The 22275-nt window shown below is 52.7% G+C and overlaps 8 protein-coding genes across 8 annotated transcripts; 4 read left to right on the forward strand and 4 right to left on the reverse strand.

Annotated features, from left to right (window-relative positions):
* Positions 1 to 163: 163 nt before the first annotated feature.
* On the reverse strand, positions 164 to 910 carry J4E90_000578 (uncharacterized protein; the record flags this gene model as incomplete). Its single annotated transcript, XM_051430174.1, has 1 exon — positions 164 to 910. The coding sequence occupies one exon, from the start codon at positions 908 to 910 to the stop codon at positions 164 to 166; it is 747 nt and encodes a 248-aa protein (XP_051295661.1).
* A 1730-nt stretch (positions 911 to 2640) lies between these two features.
* On the forward strand, positions 2641 to 2852 carry J4E90_000579 (uncharacterized protein; the record flags this gene model as incomplete). Its single annotated transcript, XM_051430175.1, has 2 exons — positions 2641 to 2716; positions 2776 to 2852. 2 exons carry the CDS (start codon positions 2641 to 2643, stop codon positions 2850 to 2852), a joined length of 153 nt encoding a protein of 50 aa, XP_051295662.1.
* A 588-nt stretch (positions 2853 to 3440) lies between these two features.
* Positions 3441 to 7278, reverse strand: J4E90_000580 (uncharacterized protein; the record flags this gene model as incomplete). Its single annotated transcript, XM_051430176.1, has 6 exons — positions 3441 to 4333; positions 4382 to 5253; positions 5305 to 5612; positions 6034 to 6046; positions 6763 to 7128; positions 7181 to 7278. The coding sequence occupies 6 exons, from the start codon at positions 7276 to 7278 to the stop codon at positions 3441 to 3443; spliced, it is 2550 nt and encodes an 849-aa protein (XP_051295663.1).
* Positions 7279 to 7425: 147 nt separating this feature from the next.
* On the reverse strand, positions 7426 to 7915 carry J4E90_000581 (uncharacterized protein; the record flags this gene model as incomplete). The annotated part of the gene is made up of 3 exons (XM_051430177.1): positions 7426 to 7476; positions 7540 to 7869; positions 7913 to 7915. 3 exons carry the CDS (start codon positions 7913 to 7915, stop codon positions 7426 to 7428), a joined length of 384 nt encoding a protein of 127 aa, XP_051295664.1.
* A 3085-nt stretch (positions 7916 to 11000) lies between these two features.
* J4E90_000582 (uncharacterized protein) lies at positions 11001 to 12413 on the forward strand (the record flags this gene model as incomplete). The annotated part of the gene is made up of 1 exon (XM_051430178.1): positions 11001 to 12413. The coding sequence occupies one exon, from the start codon at positions 11001 to 11003 to the stop codon at positions 12411 to 12413; it is 1413 nt and encodes a 470-aa protein (XP_051295665.1).
* A 399-nt stretch (positions 12414 to 12812) lies between these two features.
* J4E90_000583 (uncharacterized protein) lies at positions 12813 to 16801 on the reverse strand (the record flags this gene model as incomplete). Its single annotated transcript, XM_051430179.1, has 6 exons — positions 12813 to 14464; positions 14511 to 15054; positions 15121 to 15604; positions 15659 to 15713; positions 15770 to 16741; positions 16792 to 16801. The coding sequence occupies 6 exons, from the start codon at positions 16799 to 16801 to the stop codon at positions 12813 to 12815; spliced, it is 3717 nt and encodes a 1238-aa protein (XP_051295666.1).
* A 484-nt stretch (positions 16802 to 17285) lies between these two features.
* On the forward strand, positions 17286 to 18033 carry J4E90_000584 (uncharacterized protein; the record flags this gene model as incomplete). The annotated part of the gene is made up of 4 exons (XM_051430180.1): positions 17286 to 17463; positions 17521 to 17640; positions 17689 to 17892; positions 17942 to 18033. The coding sequence occupies 4 exons, from the start codon at positions 17286 to 17288 to the stop codon at positions 18031 to 18033; spliced, it is 594 nt and encodes a 197-aa protein (XP_051295667.1).
* A 787-nt stretch (positions 18034 to 18820) lies between these two features.
* On the forward strand, positions 18821 to 19153 carry J4E90_000585 (uncharacterized protein; the record flags this gene model as incomplete). Its single annotated transcript, XM_051430181.1, has 2 exons — positions 18821 to 18878; positions 18930 to 19153. The coding sequence occupies 2 exons, from the start codon at positions 18821 to 18823 to the stop codon at positions 19151 to 19153; spliced, it is 282 nt and encodes a 93-aa protein (XP_051295668.1).
* Between the last annotated feature and the right edge of the window lie 3122 nt (positions 19154 to 22275).

Consider the following 22275-nt stretch of genomic DNA (forward strand, 5'->3'; position numbering starts at 1 on the left):
CTCCTGGTCAAGTTGCGCGTGTGAGAAGAAGTCGTATTTCGGTGGGAAACTGTCGTGCGAAATGGTCTTCCTATGACGCCGCACAATACTGTCTTGACGAGCCTGTATGAGTCTTGTTTCTGTTAGTAAAGGAAGAGCAAAAGATTGGACGCTACCTAGGTACTCACCCGGTCATGCCACTGGCCCCACGAGCTATGAGCAGCTCCAAGCGCCGTATCTCCGCACCATAACGATCTCTTGAGCGTGTCCAGTGCTCCTCGGCCTTTCTCCAATCTTTAAGTGTCTCCTCCAGCATCGTACTGAGACACTCCTTCTGCTCTCGTACCTTGCGATAGTCCTCAAACACACGGAAGAGGCCGCTGTTATGCTCCATCGGTATCGGCCAGGAAGCTGTTATCATATGCGATCGGACAGATGTTACGACGTCGAGCGGATCTATGTAGGTCTGGAAGGGCGCTGGTGCATCTTCACCCCATGGCGCAGAGAACGCGAACTCGGGCTCCTTGGCTGTCTCTTTGAAGTTGGCGAAGAGCGACGTGTAGCGAGCGAGCTTGGGCTTCGAGTCTCGACGTAGGGCTGGGGTATCTGAACGTTCACTTGGTGCGTCATCTGCGTCATCGGTGATAGGCGTGGTGTGCGCACCGCCTACAGGAGTCTGTGGTCTGCTGCTCTGCCGCGTCTTCCGCCAGGTAAGTTGAAGCCGACGATCGCTCGAATCATCGGTGCCTACAGGAGTGTCGACGTCAATCTTGAGCGGGGTAGATGTTCTCGGAGGCTTCTTTGGCTGCTTGCTGTGTCCTAAGCGCCAGCTTTTGTTATCGGGCATATTCTCGTCGTCGTCCTTTGCTAGCTCTCTCGATAGATGCGTTGCGACAGAGAGCCCCGGGAGCTGAGATACGAAAATATCCATGGTTTCTGTGGGTCGTGGTTGCCAGTTAGGTGAGATTGCGCGGGGCGACTGTCGAACAGAAGGGTAGGAGTTGTTGACTGGGAAGGCGCGGTCGTCTACAATCAGCTCTCACCTTCACCTCCGCTTCCGAATTTCAGCATGACGCGCTCTCACCACTTATGACGGCTATGGACGGCTTCTCGCTGAGCTCCAGTGCCGTCTTGACAGAAGGCAAGCGTGACCTCGCCCGCTTTCACTGCTCGAAGATGTGAGCTCTTCGCTCTTTCCTCACCCTCTTGTCACCTGCAGCGTCTGGACCTTTCCATTAGGTCACCGAAACTTTGATCAGAGGCAGTTACGCATCGATGATGCTAGATACCTAGGTAGAATCGAATCACGATAGCGTTGGGAAGTCGCGTTTTCTGGGGACGGAAGGAGCATGTCTTGTACTTGACCAGCGAAAGCTTCCACTGTAGTTAAAAACTGTGTACAGCTATACAATATAGATACTGTCGCACTCGCAACTTGATAGAATCCAGATACGAGACGGGGAAACTGCGAAGAATACTAGGGATCAAATATGCCGTCCACGAAGCGCCGGTAGTCAAAAAGAGCGGTCTCACAGACCGGGAACAGAGCCTCGTCTCTCGAACTACGTGAAGTTCATGGTTAAAAGTCGCAGAAACGTCATGTTATTGTCAAAGGGCAATCCTCAAGATATGTCTGAAGTCTGCGGCGAAGCGAAGTGTCCACAAACGGCTAGCGCCAGCTGACCAGTTCAACACTCGCGACCTCGGGACAGTCACGGGCGAATGACCATCATTGCACCAACAACGACGAGTTCTGCCCCAGGCTTACGCGTATCGACGTTTTGAAAAGAGCGCAGGTCAACAGATGGTACTGGGCGACTGCTCGCATCGCATTGTGATCTCTGAGATCGTTGCCAAGGGAAGTGCTCTTCCGAGTTTCGGCTGAGTTTGAGTACTGTTTCATCTCACTCCAACCGCTCCGCATCACGGTGCTTATACGGTACTACAGTATCTTAACGAGTCTACTCACCAAGGGAGAAGGATGAATGTGAGAGCAGGCTGAATGCCTTCTTGGACGATACCGAAGTCTGCTCACGTCAACTAGCACGGAAGGCAATTCTACATGATCGCAACCAAGCCGATACTACATATTCCATTGCATCATCGTCATACCCCATAAGGACCTGGGTACAGAAGCCGCGCGTCTCCCGTTCTTTGGGAAAGCATCGACATCCCTCCGACATTTTTGACACACTTCAACACACCTCATCCCCGGCCGTGCCCTTCCCGCAGAACCAGACCGCTCCACTCCCCGCCGTTGCTATGGAGCAGATCGTACTCCTTTCGCTAATACAGTACCAAGAAACAGGCAGGAAAGTCTAGACTCCGGTTTCAGCCTTCTCAGCGCGAGGCACAAAGTAAGGTACCAGGATGACTTTGTGATTGACAACGGCGCCTGATGACGACGACGGCGGTGTGCCTGTATGTCAGATGCGCCGTGGCTGGCAGGCTATAAGTTGGAAGTATCCTCAGGCTAGTAGACGCTTTCCTTACTTCAAGCTCACCATCAAGTCAACTTCTTCAAGTCAATCTTCTTGTTTTCCACCCTTTCTATACATTCACTCTTTGTCGCCGGGCGACTTTACCACGTTTACAACTACCATCTACGCTTCTTCTACATCTACTCTCCGAGTTCAATAATCACCTAAACACTATTTCAAAATGAAGTTCTCCGCTGTCATCGCTACCATCATCTCCATGGCCGCTTTCGCCATGGCTGCACCTGTCGCCAACGAGGGTATGTTCTCTTCTCCAACCCAAACCCGATGTTCAGGAGCAATGACTAACAAGAAATAGCAGTCGCCGTCCGTCAGAACCATGGCATGTGTGTCAAGGGCACCACCGCTGGTGTTGAGCAGATCGAGGGCTGCTAGAAAGTTTATACCCATGAGAGGATGTAGAAGACGGAGGAGCAAGATTACCACGAGTTGTGACTGGGGGAGAAGGAATTGGAGGATACAATGGTCATCGCAGAACGGCGGTGCCGAAACGATATAGAAGCGTCCGTTCTGGTTGCGTTCAAGTAATACAAGACGATTGACAAAGCATCACGGTGTGATGGGCTTGAATCACTCTCCACGTTCCATATTTTCTTTGTCACTCGTTAAGCGGAATATCACTCGCATTTATGGTGCTACTTGTTTTCAGTTCTATGTGACAATGATACAAAACGAGTGGTCTAGAACCACTAGTTCATCGGTAGCCTCGCATGAGCCTTGCATACAACGTATCTGCCTGAGCAGCGTTAATAATAAACGCCACAACAGCAAAGGAACTCGAACATTACCTCTCACTCCAAAAGGACAGACTGTGAAGAAGATGAAAAATGCGTAATTAGGTAAGTCCAACATGACCACATCGCTACATAGGTATATAAACGCTTGAACGCTTCCAAGAAAAAATGCAAGATGGAAATGCCAACAAAATGTCGGTCAGGCACTATGCAAAACCATTACTTCCTCCTAGGGGTATGCACTCTCGCTCTGCTGCTTCTTCTCCTTCTCCTTCTCCGCATTCTTCCCCGGTCTGAAAGCATCCAGACTGATCCTCCTTCTTTCCCTGTCCCTGCCCTCATCTGCACCGCTAGATTCGGCCTCGCTTTCCTTCTCCTTTTCCTTCTGCTTCTTCTTTTCCACTTCTTTGATGGCTTCTCCAGTCAATTCTTGCCTGTTCATACGTTCTACTACGTCCTTCTTCCTCGTCCTCTTGTCGCCCAGCCAAATCAGTAAACCGGCTGTGGCATTGCAGGCGATGGAGCAACAGAGAATGACAGTCGTAATGGCAAAGGGACGAACCTTGTAGTAGATACCCCATGTGCACGCGCCGAGGGAGATCTGGAGTAGAGAGTGGCAGTCGAGAAGTACGACGATAGCGACAAGGAAGCGGAGAGGGAAGGCGTAATGGGTCTCCGTCTCGTGGGGTTTGTAGAAGGAATGTGATTTGCAGAATTTGGCTTGATGGTGTTCGAGCTTCTCTTGCTGCTTTGGCGTCAACACGGTGAATTCCCACTGCTTCTCGGGGTCGGCCGGGTCTATAGTGCGTGGTCCAGATACAGGAGCGTGTTCGGCAGGAAGGTCGTTGTGGTCGGTGAGGTCGGGAAGCATGTCCTTCTTACGGCGGGACCATGTGAAATGGTGGTAGTGAGCAATGTAGATCATGTGGTATGTGTCGACACAACGGAAAGGTGCTAGGCCGTCCCCTACAACAGCGAAGAGAGCAACGAGAACACTGTCAATGACGTGGACGACGTAGATCTGCTGTCCACCGACATTAGCCCAGCCGATGAGGAAGAGCACCCAGGCCAAGCCGAATGCGGTGATGAGGAAGGCGTAGAGGGTGACTAGGAAGCCAAGTGCTGTAGATTGTCAGTAATGGTTGAGAGTATAGTGGTACAGATACTTACGTCTCCTGACATACATGCCGAATCCCTTGAGCGAGCGCTTCATCTTCGAGCGTCTTGAGTGGAGCATGTGCCGTACGTGGTCGTTCACCTCTTTCTTGTCTTCGACGCTCCACCCAGACAAGTCAGTATCCTCAGGAAGAACAGCGAAGCGCGACTCAGTAAGCTGCGAATCTATCGTCATCATGGTGGCCGTCGTGGTCTCAGTCGCCGAGCGCTGGAATCTGGGAGCCGCCTGGGCCGCCTGAGCCTCTGCCTCCGCCTCCGCCTGAGCAGCACGAGCGGGTTCCAGTATGCGGTTGATCTCTTCCAGACTGTCGGTCTCGCTCTTCCGTCGCTTGAGGTTGTAAGTGGGCCGACGGTTCAACCATGGCAGGTTCGGAATGAACAGCGAGTTTTGCATATTCGTCAAGGAAGTAAGCGTCGCGACTTCGGGGTCGATGGTGTCAAGGACATCGACCATGCCTGAGGTGTAGTTGGACGGCATGGCATCTTCCGCTGCAGGAGCAGGAGCATGAGCGCTTGTCGTCGGCGACTTCTCCTCCTCCTTAGTACCCCAAAAGGGTATTCTAGTCTGTATCGCGCTCTTGACCTTCCGTAGTCGACTTCTGTCCGGCTCTGGGTTGTTGAGGGTACTCTGGCTACCGTTGGCGGAGGAAAATTGTCCCAGCTCTGCCTCCTCGTCCAGCGCAGGCAAGGGCGTGCTTGCTCTTATTATAGAACCCTGTGGTTGCTGTGCGGATTGTCTTAGGGCGTTGGATGAGGGCATACGCCGTATGCCGATACTGGCTTGACGGCCGACTTGCGGTCGTCGTGGGTATTGCTGGGGTTTGGTCGGCGCCGAGCTGCTTCTTGCTCGTTGCGCGGCAAGAGTACTTGACAAAGGTCAGCATCGCACTCTCCTCTTTCTCGTGCCTAGAGCATACCTGTACGTGACATGCGACGAGGGATCGGTTGCCCTGGTGGGCTTGGGGACATGTTGGCCAGCATCGATGGATGACTCTAACGAGGTAGGCGGTTCGATGACAGGTTGTTGTGTTGGCTGATCCGCGGCTGCTCCAAAGTCCTGCGCATTCGTCCCAGGCTCGGCGCTCTGAATTCCTTCGTTGACGGCATGCGTGCTGGAGTTATCGTGGGGTGCCTGAGACTGCTGTGGAGCATGCAGCTCGCCCGTGCCGGAGCCTGAAGAAGTCGCGCCGGCACCTCTGGCGCGCGCGATACGCGTCTTCAACCTCTGTAAATCCATAGCGACCACGGAATTGAGGATGGGGAACGCAAACCCCAGGGCAATTCCCGATAAACATGTCTTTATGACTTGGAAACGGCCGTGGCCCAATGCAGTCTGGCGGCTGAGGATTGGCTTTTACAAGCCTGGAATTTTGTCTTGGGGGACGTCATATTGCGCCGCAACCACTACCACCCCCTTTCCCCCAAGACGACTCACTCGCATCGCACGCGCGAGTAACCTTCGCGGGGACGGTCCACTAACGCCAGTCAGTGTTTGGACTACAGAGGTTAACGAGCCATCGTAAGGATCTCACGAAACGTACAGCATGTAGGGCGAGGCCGTTAGGGAGACGTGCTCCAGGGAGCGACCTCGACTCCCCAGATCTGAAACTCCGGTTGGCACCCTTGCAATGATCGTTTTCGCTTACGGAAAACCGGATCCTGGGTGTCACATGCACACTGACGCTATGTCTCGCGAGTCGTGGATGTGTTCTGGTCGTTGCAACTACAAAATATTCATTGTTTTCGAGCATTGATACCGTTCTCATCCTCAACTGTATTGACCTAAAAGGCTGCGGGATGATGCAGGGTCCTTTTAGTCGCACTGGTAGCCAGCGGCGGCGGGTACCTGACTTAGCGTATCTTCACGTTCCGCCCAGTACCGCTGGTTTGACGCTTGTCGTCTCATCTCAAGTCGCTATGGCTGGCATACTGACATTCTGCTCAGGGCCTTGAACACGCCTGCAGCATGATTGTGAAGATCATACTCTATCTGCCCTTGACGAGTCGAGAAGTTTGGTTGAGGTGTTGTTTTTTCACATTCCTTCTAACATCTATGACGACATCCATCCCTCCAGGAACCCGAAAGACCAAGAGAGGTCGATCGCAACCCTAAGCGCTTATGAATCGGCTGCGAGGTATGTGTCCAAATGATACAACAACGGTCCGTCTGGTCCAATTCTACGATCTCTCTCCCCAGCGCAGCCGTCGCTAGCTCACGCAAGAACCGTTTCGGCAAATCAACGCACTGGAGTAAATCATGGCCTCTGAGACCGTACCAACTATCAACAATTAGCTCCCTCATTAGATCCCCGCGTACTGTACCTTTGTAGATAATCTTTATACACTCTGGACCAGGGGTTTTGTGAGCAACGTACCTGTCATATTTACGGGTGCTGATTTGCTCATAGAGTGCCTGAGCTGCCAGATTACGGGTGTGTAGATCGAGCAGCAATTCAGCTATCACGTATACGTGACATATACGTTCAAGAACGCTTGAGTCATCCTTGAGCGTGATGCGATTCGTATAGACGGCTTCCAAATAGTGCTCAACATCTTCTAATTTCAGCTCAGGGTCAACATCATAGAGATTGATAGTTTTCGCGTCAGAGTTATTCCAGCGGCCACTAAGCGCGTTGGCGAAGAACTTGGATCGCGACGTTATGATGGACTGGTGAACGAACAGCTCTGAACGCTGAGACTCGGCCCCAACGAGAACTTTGATGAGAGGTGAGGAGATGAATCTGGGATGCTGTTAGTAGTGATCTAAATTGATGGGCTGTTAGTACTAAGTACCCATCGACACCTAGTCTTAGTACTTTGACGGGTGTGTCAGAAGGTCTCCATGATTCCGTTGAGGATGTGTCAGAAGCTCTCCGTGATTCCGTTGACATGGTGTTCGTAGAAAGGCAGCGAGGTCGTTAAGCTAATTAGAGAGCTCTTTCTTAAGGAAAAGAGGAAGACGAGAGCAATTATCGAAATTAGATTCGTGTAGTGTTTTCTTTGCGACATCTAGCTTGACAAACTTTTGGGACCTTTCACTACCCACTCGGCGGCTTGACCACCTGAGGTACAATCTCAACCCAGTAACCCTGATAGCTGTTAGCAAGCCATTTCCCTCATGTATTTCCTTTCACTAGTTGGCGTCCACTTACATCCGGGTCCTTAACGAAAGCGAGCTGTTTGAAGACATGCTTGTAGCCATCCGGTACCTTCCCGTGTTTCCCTTCTACAGCCTCCGCGGGTAATCCCATCTGTTCTTCTTTCGCCTCATCAAGTGGTTTGATGATTTCATAACCAAAGCCTTTGATCCTTTCCAGTGCCTCAGCGACATCTGGTACTGTGAATCCAATGTGACCGAAGCCGATTCCCGCCGAATTAGAGTAGTCATTGCCAGAAGTATACGGCGTAGACGCGTCGGCAGGAATGTGATACAATTCCAGCAAGCCTTTTGAAGTACCGAGAGTGGCAATGCCTGTGAAGGTCTGAGTGTTTTGTAGGAGATATGGAGTGGATGAGTGTACTTACCATTATCTCGTGGTCCGAGGTAATATATCGTAAATGGACCAGCATTGAAAATGAACACAACGTGCATCCCCAGACAGTCACAGTAGAATTTCAAGCTTTTCTCTGGGTCTTTGATGCGCGTCATGAGATGATTGAGGCGGTACTCGACAGTTGATGGGGAACTCGGTCGTGGCGGAGGAACAATGTGTTTGCCGACCTCGTATGGACCTCGTGGATAGTTATTGTTAGAAGACGCCATGACTGTGTTCCTACGGATACCCTCGTTCAAAGCTTGCGTTTCTTGGGCAACCTCTCCGGCATTCATAACTACTTATATGTCGTTATAGTTTACTAGTCTCAGTAGCCACATGTGGGGCATGTGGGGTAAGCTTGCGGCCTTGAACCCCTACGAGCAGATGCTGGTTGGATACTGTGCTTCTTCTCTGGATGTTACACACTTTGCATGCAGCGCGCCTAGAGAATTCGTGGACTTTCTTCTTGGGAGAAGGGTGGCGCTTTCAGCTACACCCAAAATACGCGTCACACTAGATAGTGGCGCCGATGAAAAGGGAGAACCCATAGATGTGATTGGGAATACTTTCAGCTGAGCATTCTTCTCGATAAGCTCATCATCCCAGAATTATATCCCGGCGGCTACCGGGAAAGCACAGGCGAGGATGTAGCTCAGTTCTTTCGCCGGAATCTACGCTGCGGACCGACATGACCCCTATGCGCTCCGTCGTTCCGTCTCTAGTACGCGTAATCAGAACATAGTCTTTGCATATGACTATGCCCGTGAATAGGTGATTGCAGAGCGAGTAATGTAACTCATCGTCGACATCACCCGTGACATCCAATAGCCATTCATGATCCTCAAAACTGCGCTCGCCAGAGCCGGATATCATCTCAACACTACCGCGTGCTGCGTACGTTGCGTCTTTGTATGTGCTGGTTTGACGATCAAAGATGTGTGAATGCCGACGCCGTTTCGTTGGGATGTAGGCGAATCGAAGGTAGAGAACTTCAGCAAGTATGCGCAACTGATAAGTGTAATCGAGCGCAAGATCACTGTCATTCTCGAAAGCCATCTTCACTAATTCTTCTGTCAGAGGTTCATCTGTTCCATCGAACTTGATTACATGGACTTCTACTGGCAGTATATTGTCCCAGGTCAACGGAGATGTGCATGGCCACAGAACAGGAGCAATCCAGCCCGCCCAGGACCAGCTAGGAAAGCCTTCTCGCCGGACAATTTTCGAGGATGTTTCCGGATTGACAACCCAGCATAGTTCCCGGCAAAACGCAGCATTGAGCTGATATTTCACATCATCCAACTGAACCCCGTGAGCCCAAAGATGAGACCACATCCTAGACCTGGATTGGATCTCGGTACAGGCAGTCATGGTGTACGGTATGCCCCAATACTGATAACACGGGTTGTTTTGGGTGGAGAACGACTGGAAGAGGCCACGCATTGCGTTTAGAACGTCCGATTGATAGCTCAATGCTCGTTTCGTATAGCGCACGATATGCTCGCGGAAAGGATCGTCCCAAGTGCTTCGTATATAGGCGCTGCTCCGCCCGATAAACAGCCCTGTTGAGCCAGATGACTTCTCCGTGGTGACTGACTCGAAACAGCTCATTTTGTTGCACTCAAAGATAACCTGCTCCTCAGTGAAGATGAGCTGCAGGCGTGAGTAAAACTCCTCTTGATACGTCCTGCACGGTAAGAGTTCATGGTCAGTACTGATGCATATGTATAGACAAGGTAACTCACCAAGCTCTTTGGGACCAGGGTGATTCGCGAATGGGTGTTTTGAAGTCGTCTAACCCTGCTACCCATGTCATGCCATTCAACTGAATGGAAGGAGGCGTAGTCCGACTTCGACCACCAACACCGGGTAGTCCATAATCAGAGTGATCACCAGCTGCAGCAACGATAGTCACTGCTGCTGCAGAATAGATCATAGCCATCATAGATAGCTGGCTTTGTAGTTGATGCGGATCCGACTGCTGGTCGAAACAATATCTTGGCGGTCATAGTCAGCATATGCCCAACATGTTCTTCTGACGTGATTCCTACGCACTTATCGCACCACACATATCGGTAGCCAAGCTCAAGGGTGACTGTCATTGCATCCTTGATCGTTTCTGGCAGGTTCAACAAGCTCTCCGTGGCAGTGCCACAGCTAAGGACACTGTCGTGTTTATTGGAAGCTGACAGTCTACCCCAAACATAGCTAAGCGCAACATATTCCGCACCCGGAGGTGCTACGATTATCTTGCGTGACCTGCAGTCGATGACTTTGAGTGTAGTTCTTCCTGGAGCCCACAGCTGAGAAGTCTTGCCTTGATGGGAACATGTATCTCCATGGTAGGTTTTACAGTGCGTAATCCACTTTCGTAGCAAAGGATAGTCAATGAGGTTCTTCGGTAGTGTACGGAATCGCAGGTTCTCATGTCCGGACTCTGGGAGAATGAAGCGGGATACAGTGGAATCCTCTGATTGGACGTAATAGTTCCGGAATGAGAGATCGCGAGGTCCTCCAACTGTTGACGGTCCTCGATAGTCCAAGAGCCAAAAACGGGCTGATTCCCTGATTGTAGATGACGAACACTTTCCGTGCAGTATAGCAGCAAAGAACAGACACAGCGGGCACTTGGAACCGTTCCTGACAACTAGCCTCTCATTGCACACCCCGACTGGGACAGTAAGGCGAGATGCCAAATGTTTGCACTGCATGCAAAGAGGAGGGGTTCTCGACTCCCTTGGAAGGTCGATATCGCGTGCAGAGGCAATGGCGTTCATGTTGTTGGTGTTTCGGCAGAGGCGGCGTAATATCCACGACGTCTAGAATAGGGAAACGCACCCTTATTATGTCGAAAGTCCATAGCAATTCTCATGCTATCTGCTGCATGTATGCGTGGCATTGCTGCTTGAAGTGTGGTGGGGTAGGAGGCTCAGTCCCGCGCGTGAACATCGAAGAAGCCCCGAGGCAAGGCCATCAGAACGCGCTAGCAGCCGCCCCGCGAACAAGGGTCCAGCGGCAGTCCAAAGTTTCGAGAAGGAACATTTGCGCCGCCTCAACACCACCACATTACCGTCAACATGGAGTTCCAAAGAGGAGAGCGCGTAAACTTGAACTTCGATACCGGTGCAGTCGAGAAGCTGGATCAGGAAGAACAGCATGAGCTCCCCATGCCATCATTCCCCACTTTCGTGGGCGACATCCAAGAGCGCGAATCATCACCAGCTAATCCCCCAGTTGCGCCCTCGTTCAAACCGAATGTGAATGGTTTCCCGGCGCACAAGAAACGCGTACCCAGAGTATCGGCTTTCAAACAGCAACGCGCCGCAAAGGAACAACAAGCTACCGCGCCACCGAAAGCGCCGGCAACGACGCAGGATGCGCCTAAGCCGCGGAGCGCATTCGGTGTGGACAGGGACGAGGAGAGAAGGGCAATAGACGAGGAGAATAGGCAGACGCTGGCGGCCATGTCAGACGCGGAGATTGAGCAAGAGCGACAAGAGCTCATGTCAAGTCTCAATCCAGCATTGCTGCAGAAGCTGCTCATGCGGTCCAATATTGACCAAGGGAGCAACGAGCAGGACTTTGATACAGAGCCGCCAGCACCAGCAGCTACTGCTACCCCGGTGACTGACGAACCCAAGCCAGAACCTCAGCCAAAAACCCCAAGCACTAAGAGAGTCTCCTTCGCGACACCAGAACCCGAAAACGAAGCGCCGTCACAGCCAGCCTCGACCTCAATACCCACCACGCAACCCCCGTCAGATGACAACACCACATCGACAGCCATGCCCGATACGAACGACTCAATACATTTCCCACAACCTCCACAACCACCCGATCTCGACCCAAACGACCCCTCATTCCTGAAGAACCTCCACGAGAAATACTTTCCCACGCTACCCTACGACCCTTCCTCGCTATCATGGATGTCGCCCATCGACCCATCCGACACAAAGTCGCCCTACCACCCCTCCCAAACCGCCTTGAACCCCGCCGAACTCCGCTTCGATTTCTCGGGCAACTTGCTAGCACCCAGCGTCGCACGATCGATACCCACCGACCTGGGCCTCCACCACCATGCCGAAGCTCCCGAGGCAGCAGGCTACACAATCCCCGAACTCGCAGTTACAGCACGGAGTAAAGTGGCTAGTCAACGGTGCATCGCATACCAAACACTGGGTCGTATCTTATACAGATTGGGGAGAGGAGAATTTGGGGTTGAGAGCACGGAACAATCTACAGATGGGCCAGCAAAGGTGGCCAAAAACCCAGAGGTAGCTGAGGACGAGGATGGAGAGGAGTGGGTGGAAGAGGATGTTGGCAGTGCCATTGCAGGCGGACTGTGGCAGTGCGTTGAAGAAGGGCGGGTGATTGAGACCTTGACGGAAGAGGCGAATAAGGAGAGGGGTCATCTGACTGCACGCACATTTGCTCAGGAAGCGCTGTGGAATTGGCGGAGAGGTGGTGGGAGGAAGAGACAGGCTGTGTGAGCTTCACAATTCAAGCAAGATGACGGATGTACCACTTAGATGTATGATATCACGAGAATTCACCATATGAGTTCGAACTCATCGTTATGCATTACCCGTATTCTATTCATGCCCCATTACCGATACCAAGATGCTTGTCAGCACGACTTATACCTTGTCATGTCCATCGGCATCACAGCATACGCTCAGCGTAGCTCAAGTCGGCTCGCACATCGCGGGCCCACGTCCGATTGATCGGCCTGTCGAAAGCCTTCATAGCTTTTGCCCCTCTTGGGCGGAGACTCCAAACGAACCCCCTTTCTCTTTGCCGGAGAATTAGTGCTAAGAGAACAGTACTGGTCAGCAACCAATACCCTGGAAAGAAGGAGACAGCAGCAGGGGCTCAGAATAGAAGAGAGCTTACTCCTTCTCCACTCCGTCGATAACAGGCACATCCTTCAAGTCTACCGGCTCCAACGCGGGCATCTCATCGTTAGAATCGTCGTCGAAAGTAACATCCTTCATCTCAATATCCTTCTGGGTATCCTCCTCGGTCTTCTCAGGCTGGCGGCACACGGCCTCGGTATAGTCGTCCACAAGATCGGCTCTTATGTACACGACACCTGTGCTGACCTTCGGGCGGTGTGCCTCCTCCTTGTCGAGCACTACGCTCTCCTGCTCGACTTGATCTACATTCTCGTCGTTGTAGACTCTCCACTCGTCCTTGTGGAAGTCGTAGATGTAAATCCAGTAATGACCACTTCTGACGTCACCGCGGTGGGTAAAGACAGCATGGAGACGGTAGGGCACGGAGTTGCAGTCCTCGAAGACTGTGTCGATTTTGGATTCCAGCAATGTTATCTGGTCGTCGATGCCTGAAAGATCGGCAGCGAGATCGGCGGCACGGGTGTGGAGCGTATCAGAGAGTTCAGGAGGTGGAGTCGGGAGGAAGTCCTGGGACGAACTCGGTTGTTCATGCTCTGACTTCTCCGTGGCCAGACTGTTGACAAAGTCGCTCGTTGCCTCTAGACATTCAGGGAGGTTCAAGCCCTCAATGCCTGTTGTCTGCAGCTTTGTCCTCTTAGCATCTAGCTCTCGCAACTCTTTCTGTTTTGCCCATTGCGCTTTCCGAAGCTCTAGCAGCTGCGCTTCGCTTAGTGTCGGTGTTCTCGCTAAGTAACGATCCATATACATCGTTTTCTCCAGGCCGATGTGCGAGTGGTCGTATACAGGCTTGCCCTCCTTGAACTGTAGCCGCTTCACATTTATGATCTGGATGGGCGCAGCCTTTTCCACGTAATCGTATCGCATACCGCCACCATCCGCTATCTCACCCAAACCGAAGTCTTCGTCCAGGGTGGCATAGAGTGAGCGGTCTCGTTGTCCAGTGGCGACAAGAAAATGGTCTCGAAGCTCTTGAACCTTCTGTACGCCGTCTGACTTTTCCATTACTGTGGTGACGTCGCCGAAGAACAGGTTCTTGATGGCGTCTCCTTGCTCACCTTCGCGCAGAATGCTGTCACCTGTTATGGCACAGGAAATGAGATCAAATATGTTCGACATGACTTCTGCTGCATCCTGTTGTCGAGCGCTCTCCTCAATCCTACCAATTCTCGAAATCGATTGGACAGCAGGCTTGATGGCCGGTTTAGGGTCTGCCCGTGGTGGGATTGGCGGAGGCCGTGTTGGTGGGGCAGGCACGTCGCCCTCGCTCTTGCCTGCTGCAACGTCGTCGTTCATGACAGAATCAGCAGGTGTAATCGGCGCCGCATCAGCATTCTCCATGACCGAGTCTGTAGGATTTGTGTTGTCGCCAGTCACGGCTGAGCCGGCTGCAGCTTCTGCAGGAGCAGACTGCATCGCAGCAGGTGGAAGCATCGGTCCACTAACCGCAGCTCCATCAATCGTGCCCAAGCCTGCGCCGTCGGTAGTGTTTACTGGTGGTGACTCCACTGGATCCGCGGGATTGTCTGATTTGCATAGTGCGAGTGAAGCGAGGTCTATGGCAGGCTGTACCGTGTCTGTGGATGCGGTGATCATGCGCTCAAACAAAGTCCGCAACTCCCGGACGACTACGCGAGGTTAGCATCGATCTGAAGTAACGAAAGACATACTGACACTTCTGTGCCGTCAAAACCCTTTCGGCTGTGACCCACATGCGCCCAACTTTCTTGTTTTTCAAGCTTTCTGGAGAAAGATCTTGTAGGTATTTCTCGCAATTAAGAATGAGATCTCTCAAGGGCTTGATGGTGAACAGGAATTGGAGAACGCTGTTGAGATAGCAGGTATTACCGATATTGCGGAGCCCAACCGGCCATGAATCGAGGGGGTATTTGTTCCTTCTGACTTCGGAGGGGTTGACGTGGTTGTCGCCAAACCTCTGTGACTGGTCGTTCTCGATAAGTTTATACGCTGTCTCCATGCGTGCTCGTTCGCTGGAGCCAATATCGTAGGTGCTGACTAGAGAGCCCAAAACTGCAAGTTCGAGCTTGACGGTTCTGTCTGGTTGTTGGAAAAGGGCGTAGGCTTCCCCAAGGTCCATTTCAGGCTCGCTCATTGCCCCGAACTTGGCGAACTGTCGCAGTCGTTCGCTGTTGCGCGCATCTGCTATGATATCCAGGGCTTTCCTTGCAGATTCTATGCTTGCGGGGCTGTCCTGAGTCTATTTGAGTGTTAGCAATCGTCAGAACAACAAACAAGTCATGTCGGGACCCGATGTGCACGGTACCTTTAGCGAATACATGGTCGGGATGAAATCGTCGGCTACACCAAGCTCAAGATCAAAGAATGCCATGGCCTGCTCGTACGTCTCGATAGAACCAGAAGCCTCTGACCGTATTCTGTCGCTGTCACGCACGTCTCCGAGAACTCGCAGTTGCTTTCGTGCCTCCTCAGCCTGTATAACGCTGACATCGGCTAGCCGCGACCGGAAGCATCCTATGATATGATCGTCGCCTATCACGTTTGCGTGGGTTGGATCAATCCCAAAGTACTGGTAGGCACGCTCGGTATCGCGTTTGCTAGTGAGACCCTGTGAGGCCAACAAAGCAACCTGCATCTGAAGCATCTCACTTTGGCGACCGGCAGCGAGATCCTGCAAGCATTCGAAGTAGTAGGCCTTGTTCTCGATATCGACAGCGCCTTGTCGAGAGAAGGCGAACAGGATTAAGGCGTCGTCGAAGTCACCAACGGCGCCTAGACTAGCGTAGTAACTACATGTCGTCAGTAAGCAGGAACGCCGGTGAAGGTGAAAGCGGGGCACATACGGATGATCTTCTTCGTGGTTTGTACTGCGTGTCTCCCGTCCCTTCGCCTTAGCGTCTGTGCAGCTTGTCAGTGTCCACATTGTGTAACAAGCGGGGCGTATATGGACATACAATCCGCGCATGCTAACGCTCTTTCCATATCGTTTCGGGAAGGTGTAGGATACATCGGCTGGTGTCTGCAGCCCACTCGTTCATTCTCCGGCATGCTAAGTATTAATGTATTCAGCTCATAGCGAGCGTCCTCGATCTTGTTGCGCAGCGTCGATTCGAGAGGAGATGCCGCTTCGTTGGGCCTGGGGAGATACCAGACTTCTACAATGGTATCCTCTTCCTCTTCCTGGCGGTTCTCGAAGCCCAGACGCCGTAGTATCGAGTCGCAGTCCCTACCGAAGGTCTTGAGAAACTTCTTGTTCAACAATGGAATGCGCGCCTTGCCCTTCGCGGGCTTCAACGAATCTTGTAGGTATGTGTTCAGGTAATCGGGAGCATCGACCTTCCGCGCCATGTTTGCGTCTGCCCGGTCGCCGGCGATCTGTTTCGCTGCTTCCCATCGTCTCCTGAGCTGGGCCTGGTCGGTCAAAGTGACAATGTCCTGCTCCGAGAAGCATGGCGGCTTCATGCTAATCCGTACCCTGACTGAGCACTCCGGCGCAGTACAGCGGAAAGTGTAGGTGCGCGGGCGCAGCTGAGCCTCGATTCCACCGGCACCACTCGAGTTGTCTTCTCCTTCGTAGAGGAAGTGGTGCAAGGCATAGTCCTCGTTGCCCTTCCCACACGACTTGATCTTGGTGGCATCGGTGCGGTGGTTGACACGGACATCGACATGCCAGCGACACTTGTTGCAGTATGAGGCGACCTTGTATGTGGTATTCGGGGTTGCGTCTTCGCCTGCAACCGGCAACAGCGACTGCTCAGACTTGGTGAAGAAGTTGTGGCGGCAGTTTCTGAAGGGTACGGCGGCGACTGCTGGGGCTTTGCTGTCGTGTTGCGGCGGGGCACTCGTCAACAAGTTCCGGCCGGCCCGTTCTTCGTGTCGCGGATCGTATGTGATGAGGTCCTGCAGTAGCCGCGGCGCCGTCTTGCCTGTGAGTCGAGGTTAGCACACGCTGGTGGGACGAGGGTGGACAAAGTACCGGGCGCCATAGCTGCTGTGTTCGGTGAGGAGTAATAGTGTGGCGTAAACTATGGATGACAGAATGGAGGGTTTACTGGCAGCACAACATGCACGGCGAGATGGGTGGAGAAGGGCGAAGACGGGAGAAGTTGCTACTGTGTGATTGAAGCGTTTACAGACAGAGCATCGTGGGCGGCGACCGCCTAGTAGAAGACTACAGTGCTAGATTCTGGAGGAACAAGACAGCTAGCCCACGTGAATAGCCCTGACGCATGCAACGACTACGCACAAGAAAACACAAGACCGCAACGGTACAAGCGGCGAGGCACACGGGCTCGCGGCATTCACTGCGACAGCTCGACGACGCGGCGCGCGATGATGCAGCCAGTGCCCGCCCGCCGCCGCTTGAGCCCTGAGCGCCAAGACGCTTATGGTCTGGCGCATCTTCCCGCTGCCGACTTCAACAACGTCCATAGAGCTCCCAAGACGACACCCACGCCCAATTTGCCCGCCATGGCCGACCAATACGTCACCTTCCACCCGCGGGACGCTCTCTCGAATACTGCGAACACGACGCTGCAGACCACGGCCGCCGGCGCCATCATCGCCGGTGTCCAGAACACTCTCCGGAAGCAGAATGTTGGAGCCATGGGCATCCTCACCCGGTCGGGAGGCATAATCGCGCTATACGGTCCGTAGCAGGTCAATTGCAGGAGAATGCATCGGGACGAAGCTAATTGACGTGTAGCCGGTGTGGGAGCCGCCTATCAATTCACACTGGACGCGACCAGCAACCTGCGACAGAAGGACGACTGCTACAGTGAGGCAGTTGCTGGTTTCGTGGCTGGATGCGGTGTTGGTGTTGCCAGTACGCATGCTCAGGACCAATACATACGCCGGTACTAACAGTTCACAGGGCGAAGCCTTCCATTCATGCTCGGTGCCGGAGTATGCTTCTCCACGGTCCTCACTGCCTACCGATACACTGCTGGAATGCGCGGTATTGGAGATATTCGCGACCAGGTCGACGACGATGGCGAGGTCGAGCGCAGGGAAGAGCTGAAGAAGGTGCGCAGGCGGCCAATGTCCGAGACTCTGCAGCAATTGGGCGAGGGACGTGGTATGTCAAATCAGGGCCAGGACATTCTTGCTGAAGCTGACTTTACCAGGAATTTACGGTCCCGGATACGAGGAGAGGAGGCGGCAACGACTGTTGGAAAAGTACGGCGTCGACGTCAAGGCAGCGCAAGAAGCCGCTTAGAAGCATCACACGACCACAAATTTCCTTGCAGTCACAACAGCAAACACTACAAAGACCTAGGCCACCTCCGGCTTGTGTATATACTACCCCAAACAATCGAAGACTTTATCCAAACCTCGATTTCGATGCAGAGTTGAACTTTCCCACATTAGTGTGCACTCGAAGGCAGCCATCTTTGCACTCTATGATCAGATAACGGAAGTCTGAACTGCCAGACTAGGGAAGGACTTTGCAACAGTTGCGCATAAGTTTAAAATACATTCCATCACTTTTGCTACAGGCCAAATGGCATTGAGCTCAAGCGAAGAGGTCGTACGCGATGTGATGAGAGCTTATAACGCAGGTTGGATTCTTTCAATCCTAGATATCTATTGCAGACACAGCCATGCCTCAAGAGATCCATACATCTGACAATACACGAGACACTATTGGTGAAATGCGGGGTAGCGTGCATCCCACCAGTTCGATGATGTCGCGTCTTTCGACCGTCAATTATATCCATCCATAAGGGGTTCGATAACACGAAAGCTTCAACATTATTGACCTGTTGCATTGCCAGACTGTCACCTAAACTCGTAGTTTCTGTACTTCATTGGTCTGCACCATGTTACGGTTTTCGCGCGCTCCATGCGCGTCTCTTTCAACCCCACTAACCAACCCACCGACGCGTGAACTTCTCACCGAAGAACTTCGAGGCTCAACGCATGCCAAAAGACAAGAATACGGCTGGCGAATATTAAACCTCACACCTCAACTCCCTTAACGTCGCGACAACACCCGACGCGCAATGGCCGAGTCCAACCTCAAAGAGACCTTCTACCGCCAGTTCAACCAAGATGTCGCAAGTCCGTCTCCCACATATCCACCACAGCATGCGCCTTGACTAACACACTCAGCACTTCGCGCGCAAATCGAGAACCTCTCCTCCGTGTCCACATCTGGCGGCGAGCGCAACGAAGCAATAGACAACTGCCTGGCCGGCATAAACCGAGTAGCCCTCGATGTCCAGGACGCCTCGAGCTATCTTCCGGCTTACGATCAACGGACGTACAGCGAGGTACGTCACATATCGAAGATAGTGAAGCCAAAAGAAGAGCTGGAGGCTGACAAGAAAGTGTAGACAATCAAGCGTCTGAGTGAGAAGTTGTCAGAAGTGAGGAATAGCTTCGATCCACCCAAGAAATTTAGTTTCAAGAATAGGAGGAAAGATATCCCGAAACCAGACGCTGCACCTGATACATCGAGCGCGAAACCGTCCTCCGCATCGGAACAAACACCACCATCACAGCAACAACAGCAGCACGACACAACGCAACACGACTCGTCCCTGTCAGCGCTCTCCTGGAAATCCCACGCCAGTATAACCCTCCCTTCATCTCCCCACGAAACAAGTTCACCGACAGTGTCCCACCTCACCCACTGCATCGTCGATCTCAGCGCCCCAACGAAAGCCAACGCGCCCTTTGCTGCCGTCTACCTCCGTTCTATAAGCTCGTCGCTCATAATAACCGGCCAAGTCGCAGGCGCAATACACATCACTGATGTTTCCAACAGCATCATAGTGACGGCGTGTCGGCAGTTTCGCATGCATGGGAGCAAGAACGTGGATGTATATCTACATAGTACGAGTCGGCCGATCTTTGAGGACTGTGAGGGCCTGAGGTTTGCGCCGTTACCGGGTGTATATGTTAGTCTTCTCTTGGTACTTGCAGTCTTTGCTGTGTAAATTCGTTAACAACAGTATAGACGACACTGGAGATCGAACAATCGCCAAATCAGTGGGATCAAATCGACGACTTCAAGTGGTTGAAGGCCGAGCCAAGTCCGCACTTTAGTCTGCTACCTGAAGCCAGGCGCATTTCTGAAGACGCGTGGAATGAGAGCATACCCGGGGACGAGAATGAGAGCCCGGATGATACCCTGAAGGCCTTTGGTGTACGGTGACGGAAACCGACCGTCAACACATCCATGTAACAGGTCTCTCAACCTTGGCGTACACTCTAGCCCCTGCGGCTTTCTGGCTTGTTTCAATCATGACACATTCTGAGAAGACATCACAGTGCAACGAAGATCTTTGTTAATGGCCGAAGTAAAAAGTGTTGTATATTATATGCATGCTGATCTGTTGCGGCCGTGTAACTGGTAGTACATGTGAGGAAAACCCTGTCTGGCTTAAAGAACACTCCCTAAAAAGATCATACCACTTCCCTTGACCTCCTCAGACCCACAGTGTAGGTATGTGGACAGAGTTGGAACGCTCCATGCTGAACGCTATACGCGATGCAAGAATGTCTCACCATGTCGACCTCCTTCAACAACAGCGCATCTCCTTCACGACAGAAAGAGACCGATGAGAGAACCACGCCTTGGCTTATGCAAAGTGAGCGAAGACGAGAGCGACGACGATAGCCGCGAGCGAACTCTTTCCGGCACCGACGACATGGCCCGTGTTGATGGGCACTTCGATGTAGCTGGGGTAGGGGGCAACAATCGTGCCGTTGATGCCGCCAGACGGGTAGGGATAACTGCAAAGATTGGTCAATGAACATAGAAAGTACGAAGGGTCAGTAAGACGTACCCAGATCCGGAGGGACCACCAGAGACACCTGAAGGGATGCTGGTCGGGATAGCTTGCGTATTCGTGTTGGTGTTGGTGTCATTGCCAGGCACGTCTGAAGGCCCTGCCGTGATGTACGAAATGAGAGTCTGTGTCTGATAGCTCGTAATCCTAATAGTGCTATCGATGACCGTGGAGCCAGGACCTGTTGTGGGCGAGGGGCTTGGGTAACCAGGAGTAGTAGACAATGACGCTGAATACGTGCCAGGGGCGGTACCCGAGGACCCTGTGGCGGTAGAAGACGTAGAATCCCCGCCTGTGTATGTCGGAGCAGCTTCGATAGAGCTTCCAGGTGGGGCAAAGTAGTTGCTTGATGAAGGTCCGACTGAAGGGCTTCCAGAAGGTAGAGCAGAGCTGGCACCCGGGTAAGAAGCTGTAAGGGAAGTAGGTACAGCATCCGTGTTCGACCTTGTCGGTGCAGCTGAGCTACCTGATGGCACGAGATATCCACTGGAAGACGATCCAGCAGGGCGAGATGGGGTAGCCAAGTAGCTCGATGACACTGTTGGTCCACTTGGGTATGGACCTGCCGGCGATGAGATTGTGATGGAAGTAGGTACGGCATCTGTGATAGAGCTTGATAACCTAGCTGAGCTAGCTGGCGGCACGACATAGCCACTCGACATTGAGCCAGTAGAGGCGGCTCCCGGAGACGTGGGCACGTAATCCGTATTGCTGTTTGGTGGCGCGGATGAGCCGGACGGTACGTAGCCTGGTGTTGAAGGAGTGGCTGGGTTACCAGAGCTTTGCCCTGACGAGGGGGTACCTATAGACGTAGGAACTGCATCCGTGTTGCTGACGGGTGGAGTTGCTGAGCTAGCTGGGAAAGTAGAGCCTGTGTATGACATGCTTGAGACCGCTGAGCTACCAGGGTTCACGGGACCTGGGTTAGTGGGTGATGAGACCAGCGAGCTGCCCGGAGGTGCGACATATCCACTTGAAGAGCCAATGGAACTAGGCCCAGCTGATGAAGCGGGATATGAATTGCTAATGGCGTTGGTGTTGGTAGATGAAGGAACCACGACGACACTGCTTGCTCCAGTCGAAGGCAATACATCTGTGATGATGGTGACTCCAGTGCTGGAAGATCCTGATGGCAGCACCACACTCACGCTAGGAGGCGTAGCATATGCGCTGGATGGGGAAACACCTGTTGGCAGAGCACTCGTCTGGGGAGCAGACCCACTGGGATATTCAGAGCCACTTGGGAAGATTTGAGACCCTGAGATGAGGCTGACAGAGATGCCCGCGGAACTGGTGGGGTAGGCGGAGCTAGCAACTGATGAAGGGGCAGCTGTAGTTGGAGGTGGCCCATACCCAGGAGGCGTCGAAGAAAGTAGACAGATTGTGGTTGTTGCAGTGACATAGACAACAGATGTCTCGGCAGTGGTGGTATAAGGAGGGCAGATCGCAATATCGGTGCAGATCTCCTGGATCAGGTGGGTTGACGTAACCATAACGACCGTGGAGTGGGTATCAGTGAGGGCACGCTCGACACCTGTTGATGTGTCAGAGTTGTTTGAACAACCAAAAAGCGAATGAAGGAGCAATGCTGTTGAGGGAACTGCGGGAAATAGACTTACGAGGAGCTGCAAGAGGCTGGACTGCAAGAACAGTACCCTCGA

The sequence above is a fragment of the Alternaria incomplexa genome (genome assembly GCF_024043165.1).
Source record: "Alternaria incomplexa strain BMP 0042 chromosome Unknown scaffold_1, whole genome shotgun sequence".
NCBI classification, from domain to species: Eukaryota; Fungi; Ascomycota; class Dothideomycetes; order Pleosporales; family Pleosporaceae; genus Alternaria; species Alternaria incomplexa.